Source organism: Gobio gobio, assembly GCF_949357685.1.
Source record: "Gobio gobio genome assembly, chromosome: 19".
Lineage (NCBI taxonomy): Eukaryota > Metazoa > Chordata > Actinopteri > Cypriniformes > Gobionidae > Gobio > Gobio gobio.
In genome coordinates, this window is record NC_137112.1 from 29,717,063 (window position 1) to 29,730,890 (window position 13,828).

The 13,828-nt window shown below is 38.7% G+C and overlaps 1 protein-coding gene across 1 annotated transcript in view; it reads right to left on the reverse strand.

The window, feature by feature from the left end:
• atxn7 (ataxin 7) overlaps positions 1-13,828 on the reverse strand; it is a 46,259-nt gene that overhangs the window by 9,226 nt on the left and 23,205 nt on the right. Inside the window, exons 5-7 of the mRNA XM_079845238.1 lie at positions 8,004-8,108; positions 478-694; positions 60-325 (exon numbers count right to left, since the gene is read on the reverse strand). Of these exons, the coding sequence (XP_079701364.1) occupies positions 60-325; positions 478-694; positions 8,004-8,108 (588 nt within the window). The remainder of the gene's footprint in view (positions 1-59; positions 326-477; positions 695-8,003; positions 8,109-13,828) is intronic.

Sequence of the window (13,828 nt, forward strand, 5' to 3'; positions counted from 1 at the left end):
GAATTTTCTGTGACAAATAACTTAAATATACAGTAGCAGCAGTGAGTATTAGCATTTACCTTGTCTCTTGTACAAGGGTCTTCTGCTACTGGCACTGCTGCTGTCCGTTTTCTTTTCTTGGGACGAGAGGTGGCCCTTTCCATTGGGGATTTGACCAGGGGCCAGCTGTGGAGCCTTTGGTATGGAGGGGAAGTTAAGGCCTGACTTGAGGGGAGAGGTGTTTACAGTATTGGAGGAGGAGGTGGAAGAAGAGGCGGGCACATGGGGGAGTTTGGCTGAAGATTCCTTCAGATGGACCTTATCTACTTTGACAGCAGGAATTGGGCTGGGAGGCAGAGAAATAAAAACAGACTTATATTGTACCAAAGGTGGATGAATTTCAGATTACATCTTTTGTGTTATGTAAGAATGGGCTGCTTATCTTAACAAGTTTATCCATTAAATTCACTTACACTCCATCAAAACACACATACACACCTCTCTTCTTGCAGCACCCTATAGGGGAAGTGAGGCTTCCGGTGAGGCAGCTTCTCTTTGGTTGGTTTGTAGATTTTAGTGGGGACGCTGCTGTTTGTGCGTGCCAGTGTGCTTCCACTGACGGCCCCGCCCCCAACACTGCTCTTATTTCGAGAGATTGCAAATGCAGGAGAGGCATAGCTGGATGGGGGCTTGCTGCTGGAGCTGTGTCTTCTCTCTGAGGGGTGAGACATTTAAACAAAGATTTTACCCTTCTAATACTCAATACGTTGAAGGCAAAAAGTAAATAAATCCTGTAGGGTAATGATAGATTTCTTAACCCTTAAAGACCTACAACATTTTTGGGGCGCCTGACTTGCCTCTACTTTTCTTTGTTTTTCTCACCCATTCTAGCAGTTAGAATCAAGTGCCATCATTTTAAACAGGAGAACATGAAGTTTCCATCTAGCTCATTTTAAGTTCCAATTTTACATTTATTTAGTCTGAGAATGGATTCAATTAATAGAATTTTAAGAAAAACGGCAGCAAAAATGTGGTTTTTACTGTGAACTCAAACAGAACAAAGTTTGGATGTACTAATGATCAACAATCGTTTCTGTTTGGCTCAGGGGAACAACCCACATGCGTTTCCTTGACGATTCAGAGCTGCAGATTTTGATGATGCTGATCTGAATAATCAATCTATGATCAAGCTGAGATTCTCCTCTTTACAGTGCATTTTACAGCATACAGATTGGATTAGCGGTTAAAAAGTTATGAAACATTTTAGAACAAAGTTATTTTTAGCCACGGGCGGCTATCTAGGTCTTTAAGGGTTAACAGTCCCGTCTTATTGACATTCAGTGGCATTTTCACGTTTAACGCAGGGGGGTTTTACAGGCTTCAAGAAACTATGTATCAAAAACTAAAAATTATTTTATTTAAAAGTTATTTGTAATGAAAATTTTTTACTTTTTCTCAGTTAATAATATTGCGGATATCTTATATGTATTCTATGTTCGTGTAACAAAAATGTACTTTTTGTTTGTTTCAGTCAACTAGCAAACGTCTCTGTCTCTTCGTACTTGCCTGTCAAAAACACACAGTCCTGCTGCTCTGGCCCAGCGTTTGTCACTAAGCCCTCCAGCAAACCAGGGGCAAACACACACACACACACACACACACACACACACACACTTTAGTCTGATGTCTCGCCAGTGTTTATCTGTGCTGATAAAACTACAGCAAAGGCTGTAATAAATAAATATATAAATAAATAAAAGGACACTAGGAATAAATCCTTGACTTATTTATTTCTCACAGAGGCATTTGGCTTCTTGCCGGGTTGTTGGCACTGCTCCGTGATAGTGAGCCAACAGCAATTTTAGTAACCAAAGGCCCAATCGACAAAGCCCCAATTACACCACAACAGTTCGCAATATCATTTTGCCCCATGTTGAAAAGCAATCTGGGACTGTTGTAAGGAAACTGTACACCTAACTGACAAATGACCACAGGGAACTACCGACAAAATCAAGAGCCTTGTGCAAAAGAAGGATGATCAGCGGGGACAAAGGCACAGAGTAGAAATATAAAACACATATGAAAAAATGGCGGAGGCCACAAACAATCTAATCAAGTGCTCTGACAGTGTGTTTGAGTGTTTTTATATTTCCACTTTGCAAAACAGCTTGTTATAACAGCAAGTTTGAATGTAGCAATCATCGGCAAACTTCAAATACGTCAGAGCAGGTAACACAACTGTCAAACAATCACAGCATAGAGAAAGGGAGTGTAATTAATTACATTAAACAATATTTCATGTTGGACATCAAATTTAGCTTTTAAACTAACCATAGTCAAATATACAATGCAGCTAATGATAATTACAGTTATATGAACAATAATTTTAATGAGACTACTGCGACCTTTAAGGCTCATTAAGGCCCCGAGCACCAATGGTGCGAGGACCCTCTAGGAATTGCTTGTTTTTAACGTTTAGTATTTCTCTATAATGTCTCTGTAAAATAGAATAAGTTAGAGTTAGAATAACTTTCTCAGCCCTGAAACTGAAACCATTTTCCAGATAGCATCCTCAACCCCCACCCCCTTCCCCACAGTAAATGTTTAAGTAATTCTTTTCAAATAATTTCAAAGACTTTATGTTTGACATTGCTTGAAGGACAGCAATATTGAATATCCAATCAGCTAATCAGCTGAGGTCCAGTGCGACTGTAAAACCCCACAGTATCCACAAATGCATAATGTACTGAAAATGAAGGATAATGTACATTCAGCTGGTCAATTTCAACAGGAAAAGTCCATTTTAAACTGATGAATGCTGAGGAGGATACACATTTATTTCTTATTATTCTTAACAGGACTATATGTAAGAATTTCTATGTATTAATCGCTTTTTGTATTGCCAATGTGTGAACAGCTTGAAACCAAACTGAAAAAATTAGAACATCCCTGACGTCCTAGCCTGTAGACTGATTTTTATGTGAAGGACTTGGGCTAGTTTCACAAGGGATGAGCTTTTCTGAACGCACAACACATTGAACCTTGAAGCAGAAGGGTTACAGCAGCAGAAGACCACACCGAGTGCCACTCCTGTTAGATAAGAACAGGAAACCACGGATATAATGTGCACGGGCTCACCAAAATTGGACAATAGAAGGTTGGGAAATGTTGCCTGGGGCCTGTTCTTCATACATGGATTACTCAGTTATCTGGATTTTACTGTTGATGATTTGACATGATCCAGGATTGTTAAATTCTTCGAAGCTCATCCTGGAGTTGCTGTCATAGCAACAAGTCTGTAAGCTCAAACATGCTCAGGAGAAGGCTTATTTCACGTAAACAGGATTAGATTGCATCTTTTTAAATGTGAAAGTCTGTCCCAGGCATTGCTACTTTCTTACAAGGGCACCTATTGAACCAGGCAGGGAGGGATTAATAATAAGATATATAAACGGAAATATATACAAAAAAAAAGAATAACTTTACACATTTTTGTAATTATATTCAAATAATTTTTTTGTCTATAATGGAGCCAATTTTACGCACAGAGATTATCTACATTTTATTGGAGGCGTACACACATTACATACTGTTTGTATGAACTAGTGTTGTCAAAAATATCGATATGTATTGATACTGAAATATCTGAAATGATATGATACTCATTTTCTACAATATCGATACCAGCTGCGCTCTCTTCTCCAACCGACAGTGAGCTGACATGCACCCACCTCCTCTCATTCAGTCCGGTTAACCCTCTGAACACGGCGAACGCGTGTTCTGCTGGATTTTTCTTCATGACATCGTGTTAGTATTGTGTGACCGGTCTAAATTTCGCGCAGGACTGTGCATAACATTAATTCTACCAATTCCCGCAGATTTCGCGCTCGCATCTGAAGCACACACATACATAGGCCTACCATATAAAAAAAAATAAAGCTGCCTCTGACATACAACTGCAAAAATGAGCTCGTTTTCCCAGCTTATTAATGGTCAAATACACTCAAAAAATGTCTCAATGCCCATCTTGGTGAGTATTAACGTAAACACAGTCGTAACCAGTTCAGGAAGAATGTGTAATACCTAGTTCAGACTGCCCGATTTTAGCCCCGATTTTGACTCAATGACAAGTTTTGCGAAATCGCAGACAAATGCCCGAAATCATAGGCAAATCGTTGCTCGTGCACGTGAGTGACAATCACGCAGTGTGAATTACCAAAGACGCGATCAGAGATCTGTCTAAATCTGTGTTGGTGAGAAAACAGTCAGTATCTGGTGTGACCACCATTTGCCTCGCGCAGTGCAACACATCTCATTCTCAGAGTTGATCAGGTTGTTGATTGTGGCCTGTGGAATGTTGGTCCTCTCCTCTTCAATGGCTATGCGAAGTTGCTGGATATTGGCAGGAACTGGAACGCGCTGTCGTATACGCCGATCCAGAGCATCCCAAACATGCTCAATGGTGACATGTCCGGTGAGTATGCTGGCCATGCAAGAACTGGGATGTTTTCATCTTCCAGGAATTGTGTACAGATCCTTGCAACATGGGGCCATGGCCATGCATTATCATGCTACAACATGAGGTGATGGTTGTGGATGAATGGCGCAACAACGGGCCTCAGAATCTCGTCACGGTATCTCTGTGCATTCAAAATGCCATCAATAAAATGCACCTGTGTTCGTTGTCCATGACATACGCCTGCCCGTACCATAAACTCACCGCCACCATGGGCCACTCGATCCACAACGTTGAGCAAACCGCTCATCCACACGACACATACATGCTGTCTGCCATCTGCCCTGTACAGTGAAAACTGGGATTCATCCGTGAAGAGAACACCTCTCAAAAGTGCCAGACGCCATCGAATGTGAGCATTTACCCACTCAAGTCGGTTAAAACGACGAACTGCAGCCTGGTCGAGACCCCAATGAGGACGACGAGCATGCTATGAGCTTCCCTGAGACGGTTTCTGACAGTTTGTGCAGAAATTCTTCGGTTATTCAAACTGATTGTTGCAGCAGCTGTCCGGGTGGCTGGTCTCAGACGATCTTGGAGGTGAAGATGCTGGATGTGGAGGTCCTGGGCTGGTGTGGTTACACGTGGTCTGCAGTTGTGAGGCCGGTTGGAAGTACTGCCAAATTCTCTGAAACGCCTTTGGAGACAGCTTATGGTAGAGAAATGAACATTCAATTCATGGTCAACAGCTCTGGTGGACATTCCTGCAGTCAGCATGCCAATTGCACGCTCCCTCAAAACTTGCGACATCTGTGGTATTGTGCTGTGTGATAAAACTGCACATTTTAGAGTGGCCTTTTATTGTGGACAGCCTAAGGCACACCTGTGCAATAATCATGCTGTCTAATCAGCATCTTGATATGCCACACCTGTGAGGTGGATGGATTATCTTGGCAAAGGAGAAGTGCTCACTAACACAGATCTAGACAGATTTGTGAACAATATTTGACATGCATCAAGTCATTACATACATATGTAATGACTTAAAATTCTCACTAGGGCCAATCCTTTTAACATAGTTTCTAAAATATATTTGCATTTCTGATTGCAGATTTAGATGTAGTTTGCAATACATATTCCTTAGTACCGCAGCTTGTTTCAGCTCAATATGATTTATTAATCCTCGTCTCGGATAAGCACTTGCCAGAACTAGATTCTTCCCTACACTATTAGTCAAGCACTTGAGCATTTAAAAGTTTCATGGTCTGTGTAGTTAATCTGCTCATTAATCTTTCAGTCTCTAGAAGAAAAGAGTCCCAGTGTTCATAAAAAAACCCTCGCCGCTAGAGAGAGTGATTGTGTAATGATCTCTTAAAAACTGCAGGAACTGGCTCAGTCCGAGCACCATAAACAGTAGAACTGTAGAATATTTTGAACATCAAGGCCGTCCTGAAAAACTGATATTCTGGAAGCTGAACAGAGCGTCAAGTGCACTGATGTCGACATGCTTTGGCTCTCTCAAGAGTGCTGCAACTTTCACAATCTACACAAATTCAGAGTCCTCTGACATTTTTTTGGATTCAGTTATGGCTACGGGAAATCTTCCAATCAAATAACAGTTTTTATTTTGGGTTTTAATAGTCTGTGAACATGTGCAGTATGTCATGAACGGTTCATGAATATGTGTGTACACTAGGCAGACAGTTTAACAAAACTGCTTAAGTGCAACTAAAATATTCACATATAAGGAAGATGACAAAAAAAAGAAACATTATATGAATACGCTACCCAATTTTAACAAGTAAAATTAGGTTTCATTAACAAAACATTTGAGATTATTCTGACATATTTTGTAATTATGTTTGTGACATAACTGTGAAAGTGATACTGCTAAGAAATTTGGGCTAAAATATCTAAAAGTCAAAAACACTGAAATTAAAAAAATGGAGATCATGCCAGCATATAACTTGAACCTGTCTTGCATTTCATTGGATGTTATATGCCCTGCAGATTTACAGCAAACCAACTAAGACGTATATTGGGGTATGATCAAATAATCTGTGGTTTCTTCACTTTGAAATGCACAACATATGCAGACTACATTTTTAGTAAATAAAAAAAGCAGTTATGCATTTCACATTAGACATTATTTACTTTTTTTGTTATTCTGCTGCCCTACTTTACAGCATGCTTAAAACGCATTTTGCCACAGGGATTTAATGACAATTTGTCTCCCCCTTGTGGCCAATGCTGAAATAATACATTCAAGTGCACTAGCTTTTGCAGAATCTTAGGGTGTGTTCACACTTGGCAGGTTTGATTCGATTAAAATGAACTCTGGTGCGATTGCTCGGTTAGTGCAGTTTGAATAAGTGTGAACGCTGCCATCCGAACTCTTGTGTGCATCAAGCAAGCGGGACGAGACACCTGAGAAGGTGAGTCTAAACACTGGTGCAGTTAGACTGAAATATGAACGCAACACGGACCAGACATCTAAACGAACCAAAAACAGAACATGATGAGAAAATGAGACCCTAAAAAGGACAGAATGCTCCAGCTACACTGCCCATCACAGTTCTGTACTACAGGCGTGAGGCGTCAGATGCACAAATCCTTGCAGCAGCTCTTTGTGTGTAAAGGAGGAATTCCTGGCGCTGTTTTGACTATTTTATAGAGTTTTCAGCTTGTAAATATACTATCAAATGTACCCACATACAACCAGCGCATTTAGCCCAGCACAGCATTGTTTGGATGTTCCATAAGTTCCATCGTAAAACATGGACTACACATATTATTTTCTTTTTTGGTCCGAACCAAAATAACAAAACTACAAATGTGAACACACCCTTAAACAACAAAGTGACTCAGCATCAGGTAATGGAGACTTTCATTCAAGGTTAATTATTGTGTGTAGAGAAACAGCTGGGACAAAGCAAAATCAATAAGAACGAAGCGACTTTTAACAAATTTGAATGGATATGAAAAATACCCCGGCTCCAATATTGAAGCCATCTACATTCTACAACCATTTGATTGACACCACTTTCTTTGAAAAATGCTCAAAATATGATGGATTTGCAATGTTCATATGCTAAAATAAACGATAGTGTTAAAACACTGTTGACACATTGGCGGCTCAAAAACAAATAAATATAAACCCCCCCCCGAGTAAGCAATTTTCCCCAAAATACAGATCAGAGGTGTACTGACATGGGAGTGATTTTATTTTTATTTTTTATTCCTGAAGTTATCTGACATCTTATGGGAGGTTTTACATGTGCTAGATTGGATAAAACAGCACAGATGTGCCAACTAAAAAGAGCACATCAAACATTAACTTGAGGATAGTAAACAGAACTCTGGCGGTGGGTATCAAAGGCTTGTGTTCTTCCCTCGTCATGTTATGATAGTCGAGGCAGAGCAGAGGTGGGGGCGGGAGGGATTTCCGACTTAATTCCCTTGAGTGAGATAAGATTTTTTCTAAAATACCTCTATTGAAGACAGCAGGGAGAGCAGAGAGAGAAAGGCAGAGAGCAAGTCAACTGTGGAGAGCAGAAGGTGGTCTTACCGTAGTGTGCTTGGAAGGCCTGGGGTTTGACTACCTGACTGCAGTGGCTGCACATGACCAGGTAGAAATCATCCTGTGCAGGACATTGGCCAAAGATGGGCATGTCTGCGAAAACACACCAAACACTCATTAGCAGGTCAAAATAGCATGTTTCGTGCTCTTCAGACAAGCAGGCATTTTTAACAAAGCAGTTAGACATGTAGCTACTTGCATGACTGTAAAAGCGAATATTATTAATCAGCTTATTAGAAAAACGTACAATACAAGACAAAAGAATATGGCTTTCTAATAATTAAAAAATGTTTTAACAAATAATAATATATTTTTCAAATTGAGAAATAAAGATGTAAAACTGATAATTTATCAATTTTATAATTTAAATATAAAAATGTAAATAATTCACTAACAAACATGCAATATAAAACAAACTAAATAAAAAAACTGTTTATTATTGTTTAAAAATGTAGTTTAGTTAATGAGTTAATTTTTCAAGTGTTTAAAAGCAAATAAACAATTAAAAAAACGCTTCATGAAAATGAATTTTTTTATCGATATACTGTTACACTGTAAAAAAAAGTGTACTTACTTAAAATGTGTAAACACATTGCTATAAAATTAAGTAAATAAACAATGCTTAATTTAAAAAATTAAGTCATGTGAACTTGACTACTTTTTTTTTCAAGTAAGCATGAAGTTTATTTACTTAAAGACATTGAGTAAACCCATTGCCTTAAATGTATTAAGTTAAGTCAACTGATCACTTTTTAAAGTGTACACTACCGTTCAAAAGTTTGGAGTCAGTAAGATTTTTGTTTAAATGAATACTTTTCTAATACTATTAAGCAAGAATGCATTAAATTGATCAAAAGTGACAGTTATGATGACATTTATAAATGTTAGAAAATATTTCTATTACAATACTTATTTTTGAACTTTCTATTCATCAAAGAATCCTGTAAAAATGCATCACAGTTTCCACAAAAATATTAAGGAACATTGTTTTGATAACATTGACAATAATAAGAAATGTTTCTTGCGCACCAAATACGAATATTAGAAATATTTCTGAAGGATCATGTGACACTAAAGATGCTGAAGATTCAGCTTTGCCAACACAGGAATAAATTACATTTTAAAATATTACAATTTTAAAAAGTTAATTTTAAAAAAGCCTTGGCGAGCAGAGACTTCTTAAAAAAAAAAAAAAAAAGTACATATCCCAAACTTTTGATTGGTAAATGTATAAAAAAAAAAAAATGTAAACATGAAATAAACATCAAAATCACGCTACACTTAACTATACTGCAATATTAGAGATAACATTTTTTCAAGTTGCATGTTCTTGTGCAGCTTTTACTTTCATTGTGGACAGACAAATTACTTGCTGGAATCACGTCACTCCTGATTAGGACATACAATGTAATCGAGTGTGAGATGCATGTAGAATCTGACCTAACCAGTGAATAGAGCCAGAACTGAATCTTCATACTTTCCCTTCAGATCAAACGCACACAAAATACAAAAAGTTAACTTGTTTTCACAATGCACACAGTTAATAACCAGTGTCTGTCCACTACACTGTCTGTTCAGTTTATCTACGGCCAGGTTCAGGTGAGGCCACCCAGGCCATTCCGGGAAAACTGTCGGGGTGAGTTCACGTAGTGCAGAGGGGGTCACTCGCAGCGGCGCTACTCTGTTTTTATATTAAAGGAAACAAATAAGTGATAAGAGATAGCCAGCTACTGTGCCAGCATTACAAAGGTTGCCTGGAGAGGGGGGTCGTCTGGCAAGCACGGTGTGTGGGAGAGCCAGTGAGGAAAAGAGTAATTGAGTGGGAGAACGAGGAGAAGAAAGAAAGTGAAATTGCAGATTAAGAGTGGCAGTTGTAAACTTGTGAAATCTGCAAGGCTGAAAGATTATAAAGTGAGTGGAGGAGAGCCGTACAGTAGGTGGCATTTGGCTTTCAAGATTTATACTTTCAGAAAGTGCCCTGAATTGACAGCAGTTTGTGGGAAACAGTCTACCCAAATCACACAAATAACTGCACTGAAAATAGATGAAAGCAGTAGAAAAAATATCTGCACATTAAAAAAGCAAAGGAAAGAAAGAAAATGGCTCCTATTCTTAGCCATTTAACAAGGCTTAATGTGGTCCTCGCTCCAAATGAAAACTACCTGTTCCGTACACTCTGAGAAAACTCGGCGAAGTCAACAACATGCAAATGACCATTTTCTAACAAAACAGATTGTATTCTGAACCAGAGGAAAACAACATTATTTGTTTGTAGACAAAACATTCAAATAATCTGTGAGATTTGAAAATGGCACCAAAGTCACTGTAATGTCACGCCTAAAGCTGTTTATTTAATTAATTCTAATATAAAAATCACATTTCAAACTGACAAACAAGTAATTTTTTTTTTTAATGTTTTATCAATTAATTGTTTTTTACATTCAACAACATTCTTGAAAACAAATTAAATAATCATCAAAATCATACAACACTAGGGGTGGGCGATTTGCCGATTTTACATTGTGATCGATCTTGAAGATGTGCACAACCTACTTTTCAAGCCATCTTTTATGTCCTCGTAATAATGTTAAAATACAGCAATGACTGCCTAGTAGATGGCTGTGCTGAGCTGACTGGCCAAATTATAGTCTATCATGTGTCTTTCATGCATGATGGTGATGTATCTAAAAAGCAGTGAATACAATTTTAGTTTTGATTATGGCTTCCAACGATTATGAAAACATGATAATAAAGATAAAATAATCATTGTGCCGCATACCGGTCCATTCTTTTAAAGCGGTGTGCTTTCGCCCCCTCCTTAAAAGCCTAAACTTGACGTCCAAATCAGTCAAATCATGTGACTTGGCTGTTGTAAAATGCAGTGTACTGCAGGACATGCTTTATTTTAGTTATTTTATTAGAGTTATTAAAAGTGCATTTAACTGTGGATGACAGATGAACAAAGTATACTTGGGGTTTCAGGTGCGTGCCTAGACGGTCAAATATACACAAAAATATGTCAAAATGTCCATCTTGCAGAGTATTTACATACAGTCAGTTTTGTCTTAATTGTCATATTAGATCCATGCATCTTGTCTTAAAGTGATAGTTCACCCAAAAACGAAATGTTTATGTTTATCTGCTTACCCCCAGGGCATCCAAGATGTAGGTGTCTTTGTTTCTTCAGTAGAAACCAAATGAAGATTTTTAAGTCCAACCGTTGCAGTGTGATAGTCGTATAATGCATGTCAATGGGGATATTTTAGAGTATGAGAGCAATGAGAGTAAAAACACATAGACATACAAATCCATATTAAACCATGCGGCTCGTGGCGACACATTGATGTCTTAAGACACGAAACGATCGATTTCTGCGAGAAACCGAACAGTATATGTGTTATTTTTTTACCTCTTATCAGACGAATGTCATCTAGTATTCCCAGCGCCATAACTTCCGGTGAATAAGGTCAAAATATTGCAGCGATCAAAGATATATATACGTAGATGCCTCATATGACCGATCCACGCAGGCGAAAATGAGGAATCATCGCGCCGGTATTTTGCATGTATTTTGACCTTATTCGCCAGAAGTGATGGCGCGGGGACGGCTGATGCAGAGCCATAGAAAAAAATTAAATACATTTTTAAATATGGATATTTTTCTTACACAAACGCATCGATTCGCTTCAGAAGGCCTTTATTAACACCCCGTGGCCGGGTGGAGCATGTTATTTGACGGACAGGTGCATTTTTTATGGACTTCTAAAAACAGAGCAACTATTACTGCTATTATAATGCATGAATTAGCCAGAACATTTTTAATATAACAGATTTTATTCGTCTGAAAGAAGAATGTCATATACACCTCGGATGACTTGAGGGTGAGTAAATCATTGGCTAATTTTCATTTTTGGGTGAACTATCCCTTTAAAGCCTAATACAAATACCTGCTGCGTCATTAATGTTAAGCAAAAGACAAAGACAAAATCACTCACTGCACTTGACTGGATAACTGTAGTCGTTTTTATTAAGAATAAATGTATAATTAATTCATAAAGACTATGCAGTGTTTTGAAGTTTAACTCAGGGTTTAATGACTATTTTGACAACTGATTGTTTAATGAAATGCTGTGTTTTAAATTGTGCAAATAAACAAGACCATAGGCTTGTTCCTGTGTGAATAGAAATGTAAAGTACAAAGAAAAGTACATCTCAAAATTGAGAAGATCGCGATTCAGATTGTAGATCGTGACTGTTTGCTATAAGATTGTGATATGAAATTTTGGAAAGATCACCCACCCCTACACTACACAACTATATTTGTATAGATCACATTTGTTATTTATCATGATGCTAAAAATGGGTTTTGAATCATGATCTAGCAGCTATCAAGTTGAGTCATGGTGCTAATGCAGGAGATGTGGGTTTGATTCTGGCTGGTTGTGTTCTTTTTATAGAATAATATTAATTCAGAAAAATGCTACAAAATCGGATATTCACCATGGTGTTGAGAATGTGTTTGTGTGAACAGTGGCTTAGCGGTTGACATGTAGAGCCTTGAAGTTCATGCAGCAAATGTGGGTTTAAGTCTGGCTTGCATTTTCTCCATCTTAAACAACACGTCTCCTACCTACTTTCACTGGGTTAGATAATGCACTGACAATACATCTTCACACTTAACTTGCAACACCTTTTGTTATGACTTCATAAACATAAACCAAAGGGGTAAACGAGCAGCAAGCATTATATGCAGAAGTGTTTTGTCGGCTGAAGATGTGCAGCTCAAAGAGGCACTAACTGTCCATTAGTCTGAGAGCCAGGAGGTTAATTAGTGTGAGTGATTAAGTCAGGGGACAGGAGCAGCGCTGTGGCTGCCGTTTCACTGCAGCTCCTTCACACAGAGACACAAGGACACTCCAAAAAACATCACTGCCTGAAAAGATGACATTGAATCGTTAGCGTCACCTGGGCGTACCTGTGCTGCTCTCACAGTAATCACAGCCAATCAGGACAATAGTCTCTTTAGGAATTTACAAAAGATAACCATCAAGTAGATAGACCAGGGCAAGGGTTTTGATCCAGAGCTATTCTGATTCAAGGGGCCCTATCATACACCAGACGTGACGCACATGTTTTTTGCTAGTTTCAGCCTGACGCAGTTGTCATTTTCACGTCCAGCGCCACATTGTTTAAATAGAAAATGCACTTGCGCCCAACTGTTAGCCCATGGGCGTGCTGTCTGAAAACGAGGCGCATTGTTGGCACGTTGCTATTCTTAGATAACTGAAAACGCAGTATTTTTGGTGTTATTTAAAGGGGGGGTGCAATGCGATTTCATGCATACTACGTTTTTTACAGTGTTAAAGACTTAGATTCCCATGCTAAACATGGACAAAGTATAAAAAATTAAGTTGGACATTTGATTGAGTATTTCTGTGCCAAAAATACTCCGGTTTCTCACAAGTTTCAGAAAGTTTTTTTCAAGTATGGGTCTGCAACACGTCAAATGGGGCGGAATTTCCTTATACGGGTCCTAAGGGCACTTCTCCCGCACCCGTAGGCCAGAGCGAGAGAGCAAACGCACATCAAAGCGATTTGCTCTGCTTTAGGGAAGTCATCGGTGGCGCTGCACAGGTCACAGGACTTAAAGAAATAAACAATGTCACCAACAACCCTGGTAAAAGTGTTTTTGTTTGTTCCCTACATTTCGGCGACGATTGTTTTATAAACAAGGCCCAGTTCAACTCCGGATTTGCAGATCGTCTAATGCTTAAGGATGGAGCGGTCCCAATGATAAAGGTTCACATCGTGCA